This window comes from Piliocolobus tephrosceles, chromosome 20 (assembly GCF_002776525.5).
Source record: "Piliocolobus tephrosceles isolate RC106 chromosome 20, ASM277652v3, whole genome shotgun sequence".
Taxonomy (NCBI): domain Eukaryota; kingdom Metazoa; phylum Chordata; class Mammalia; order Primates; family Cercopithecidae; genus Piliocolobus; species Piliocolobus tephrosceles.
Window position 1 is genome coordinate 37,916,870 of NC_045453.1, and position 5,114 is coordinate 37,921,983.

At 39.8% G+C, this 5,114-nt stretch overlaps 1 protein-coding gene and 1 non-coding gene across 3 annotated transcripts in view; one reads left to right on the forward strand and one right to left on the reverse strand.

Moving 5' to 3' along the window:
* Positions 1–5,114, reverse strand: part of APMAP (adipocyte plasma membrane associated protein) — a 27,208-nt gene that overhangs the window by 9,311 nt on the left and 12,783 nt on the right. The window contains exon 4 of one of the 2 annotated variants that reach the window (XM_023193447.2): positions 1,140–1,232. The exons of the other annotated variant lie outside the window; for it this stretch is intronic. Coding sequence (XP_023049215.1) covers positions 1,140–1,232 — 93 coding nt within the window. The remainder of the gene's footprint in view (positions 1–1,139; positions 1,233–5,114) is intronic. 2 annotated transcript variants of the gene reach the window in all.
* On the forward strand, positions 1,667–1,773 carry LOC111527264. Its single transcript, XR_002726611.1, has one exon. It is a non-coding gene; the product is annotated as a U6 spliceosomal RNA (small nuclear RNA).

The following is a 5,114-nucleotide window of genomic DNA, read 5'->3' on the forward strand; positions in this document are numbered from 1 at the left end:
CTTATTGCAAGGTGTTCACTGTGGGGTGCTCCCTGAAGGTGCTTACTACAGGGTATTCATGTGGGGTGCTCACTGCAGGTGCTTATTGCAGGGTGTTCACTGTGAGGTGCTCATTACAGGTGCTTACTGCAGGGTGCTCAATACAGGTGCTTTTGCAGGGCATTAACTGTGGGGTACTCATTGCAAGTACCACTGCAGGTGTTCACCACAGGTGCTCACTGTAGGTGCTTACTGCAGGGTATTCACTGTGGGCTGCTCACTGCAGGTGCTTATTGTAGAGTGCTCACCATGGGTGCTCACTCCAGGTGCTACTTGTAGGTGCTCACCATGGATGCTCACTGCAAATGCTTATTGCAGGGTGTTCACTGGGGGATGCTCACTGCAGGGTGCTTACTGCCAAAATGGCATGGAAAAAGGCAGGTTAAAGAACTGATGTAGAGTATAATTCCATCATACGTGTGGGTGTGGATGTCCATGAACAAAAAGATGTCTGAAAAGTAAACCACTAAAATGTTCATAACAATTACATCTGAAAAGACTCAGGTGATTTTTATTTTCTCCTTTGTACCTTTGTGTTGTTTGTGTTTATTAAAACGCATCATTTTAATAAAAACATTCCAGCTATTAAAAAATGGTAACCATTAGGTCTACAGACTATCAGTTTTAAACAGTGAGTCTTCTACTCTAGTTTTCCAAAATTTGAATAACTTAAGGGTATTCTCACTTACAGGGCTGAAATTCCTGAGACCAAGGCAGAATAACACTTACACATCTGAGTAATGACAAGGCCACCTGCTTTTCCACAGCAGCACTGTGATAACACCTATTAGCCTCTGAAGTACTGCAAAGGTAAACAGGGACCCCAGTAAAATGGTGAGGGGCGAGGCCCATGCAGTACCATGCAGTGGCCACGGCCACTGCCCAGCTGCAAAATGGGGACTGCAGGTGACCATCAGGCACCATGAGGCCCAAGGACCACCAGGGAAATGAAGAGCTCATGGTGACGTCATGTTCCATCTACTAGATGGTTAGAGGTTCTTTTTCTCCTACAGGCATTCTAGGGAAAAGCAGTTCCACAGTGATCCGACATCTTTCTGAAAGACTGGAAGAGACACATCAGGGGATTATCACCAACTTACTGCACGGACCCGAACCAAACCGGGCAATGGTCTCTATTTCACCATTTTCAAGTTTTACAACCTGGCCATCTGCTGTCCCAGTAAACATCACATCTGTTTAAACACACAAAAAGGAGGAAGAGCAATGTTAGCCTAAGAACTGTGACTAAGCCACCTTCTCCTGTAAGAGGGCTTGTTTATGTGTTCCCCCTGCCCCTCTAGAGGAAATGCCAGTTCTGAAGATGAAAGAGAAGCAATTTCTGGGAATACAAAAAATCCTTAAAACTTACAGCAATACAACTGCGGGGGCCTAGGGAAGCAGCCTGTGGGTGTGAACCGGACTTGAGAGCAAGGGTACAGCAGACACCCGTCAGTGATGAGAACTGTGAGGATTTTCTCCAGTCCTGAAGCACTCAAGCTGACACTCAGCACTTAGGGGCATAAGTTTATACTCACCTCACATCAGTGTCTGCTACTGATATTGATTATATCCAACTAAAGGGGAAGAACTGCCAGAAATCCTTTAGGACAAAATTATAGCACATGAAGCGCTTACTTCAGCAGCACATATACTAAAATTAGAATGATACAGAGAAGATCAGCATGCCCCTTGAGCAATGATGATACACAAATTCATAAAACATTCCATAGTTTTCAAATGTATATAGTAAACTCAAGGGTAACCACTATAAAAAGTAAAAAAAAGAACTGATATGCTAACAAAGGAGAGAAAATGGAATCATATGAAATACTCAGTTTAAAACTACAAAAGACAAAAAGAGAGTAGAATGCAAAAACAGAAACAAGAATAAGGGCAAAGAATACAAAACAGTAACAAATATGGTAGATATTAATCTAATACATCAATAATCACCTTAAACATAAATGGTCTAAATATACCAAATGAAAAAGAGACATTGCCAGAATTATTCAAAAAACAAGATCCAACTCTATGTTGTATACAAGAAAGCCACTTTAAATATAAAGATATATATAGATTAAAAGTGAAGGGATGAAGAAAGTACATCATGTTAACACTAACCAAAAGCAAGCCAGAGTAGCTGTATTAAATTCAGACAGAGAAGACTTCACACCAAGGAAAGTTATCAGGGATAAAGAGGAGCATCACACAATGACAAAGGGGTCAATTCCTCAAAAAGACGTAAGAACCTTTAATGTGTATATGCTTCACAACAAAGCACCAATATGTGAGGCAAAAACTAATGCAACTGCAAGGAGAAACAGAATCCACTATCACAGTTAGCGACTTCAACAATCTAAACAAGAATAATCACAAGATCATATCAACAGATACAGAAAAAAGCATCTAGTAACATCCAACACCCATTCACGATTAAAAGCTCTCAGCAAGCTGGGAGTAGAGGAAAACTTTCTTAACTTGATCAAGAACATCTATAAAAAAATCTACATAAAACATCATACTTATGGATGACAAACTAGAAGCTTTCCTGCTAAGATCAAGAACAAGGCAAAGATGCCCCTGTCACTACCCCTTTTCACTATCACACTGGAAGACCCAGCTAATGCAATAAGACATGAAAAGGAAACAAAAGGTACACAGATTGAGAAGAAATAAATAAAACTCTCTTTGTTTGCAAGTGACATAATTGTCTAGATAGAAAATCTGAAAGAATCAACAACAACAAAAAACCCTCCTGGAACTAAGCAATTATAGTAAGGTTGCAGGATATTGCAAGATATTGACTCACCTTCCTTTATACTAACAATGAACAAATGGAATTTGGAATTGAAAACACAACAGTATGTACATTAGCATCCAAAAGAATGGCATACTTAGGTATAAATATAACATAATATGCACAAGGTCTATATGAGGAAAACTACAAAATTCTGATGAAAGAAATCAAAGAACTAAATAAATGGAGAGATATTCCATGTTCATGGATAGGAAGACTTAATACTGTCAAGATGTCAGTTTTTCCCAACCTTAATCTATAGATTCAATGTAATCCCAATCAAAATCCCAGAAAGTTATTTTGCAGATACAGATGAATTAATCCTAAAGTTCATATGGAGAGGGCAGAGACCCAAAATATCCAACACAATCTTGAAGGAAAAGAAAAAAGTCAGAGGACTGAAACTACTCAACTTCAAGATTCACTATAAAGCTACCATAATCAAGACAATGTGGTATTAGCAAAAGAATAGAAAAATAAATCAATGGAACAGATAAAACTTTTATCCCAGAGACAGACCCACATAAATACAATCGACTGATCTTTTGACAAAGGAGTAAATGCAATACATAATGGAAAAAAGACAGCGTTTTCCACAAATGGTGCTGGAACAAATTTGTTTGCATCCACAGGCAAACAAATCTAACACAGACCTTATGCCCTTCACAAAAATGGAATTCAAATTGGATCATAGACCTAAATGTAAAATACACAACAAATTCCTAGAAGATAACATAGGAGCAAATCTAGGTCACCTGGGGTATGATGATGAATTTTTAGATATAACACCAAGGTGAGATACATGAAGAAAAAAAGAGCGAAACTTCATTAAAATTAAAAATTCTTGCTCTGCAGAAGATACTGTCAAAAGAATGAGAAGCCACAGACTGGGAGAAAATATTTGCAAATGACATGTCTGATAAAGAACTACTATCCAAAATACACAAACAACTCTTAAAACTCAACAATAAGAAAATGAACAACCCAATTACAAAAATGGGCAAAAGGCCTGAACAGACACATCACCAAAGAAGATATACAGATGGCAGTTAAGCATATGAAGATATTCCACATCAAATGTCATCAGAGAAATGCAAACTAAAACAACGAGATACCACTACACGCCTAATAAAAGGGCCACAATCCAAAACACTGACACCACCAAATGCTGGCAAGGACATGGAGCATCAGGAACTCTAATTGTTAATGGGAAGGCAAATAGTACAGCCACTTTGGAAACGCTTGGTGGTTTCTTACAAAACTTAACTCTTACCACACAATCCAGCAATTATGCTTTTCAGTATTTACCCAAATGAGCTGAAAACTCAGGTCCGCACAAAAACCTGCCCACAGATGTTAGCTCCAGCCTTATTCATAACTGGCAAAACTTAGCAGCAACCAAGATGTATTTCAGTAGGTAACTTAACTGTGGCACATTCATACAATGGAATATTATTCAGTGCTAAAAAGAAATGAGCTATCAAGCCATGGAAAGACATGGAGGAACTTTAAATAAATGCATACTACTAAGTGAAAGATGCCAATCTGAAAAGGCTACATACTGTATGAGTCCAACTACATAACATTCTGGAAAAGGCAAAACTATGGAGATGGCAAAAAGATCAGTGGTTGTCATGGGTTAAAATTAGAGGATGGGATGAACAGGCAGAGCAGAGAGGATTTTCAGGGCAGTGAAAACACCCTGTATGATACCATAATGGTGGATACATGGCATTTGTCCAAACCCATAGAATGTATAAAACCAAGAGTGAACCCTACTGTAAACTACAGACTCTGAGTAATAATGACGTATTGATGTGGGTACATCAGTGTGTAACAAACGTGCCACTGTGGTGGGGGATGTTGATCACGTGGGAGGCTGTGCATAGCATGTGTGCAGAAAAAACATTTGATGAAATCCAACACCCAATCATAATAAAAACCCTTTTTCAGAAAATCTCTGTACCTTCTGCTCAATTTTGCTGTGAACCTAAAACTGCTCTTAAAAATAAAGCCTGCTATAACTGGAGACTGCTCTCTCCCAGCACTCCCCAGAGTTGGTACCTCCCTCCACTGTCAGCAACCTGCCAGCCACCCCCAGGGCAGCTCCCAAATGAGGTGGCAGAGATAGCAGCGGCAGGTCCCTGGGCGCCTCCCAGGGGCTCACACCCACCAGAAAGGACCCACTGTGCCTGGCCAAGAAATGTCACCAGCTCACCACAGAAAGAGAAAAGCTGGGACCTGGTCACCAGCTCACCACAGAAAGAGAGAAGCTGGG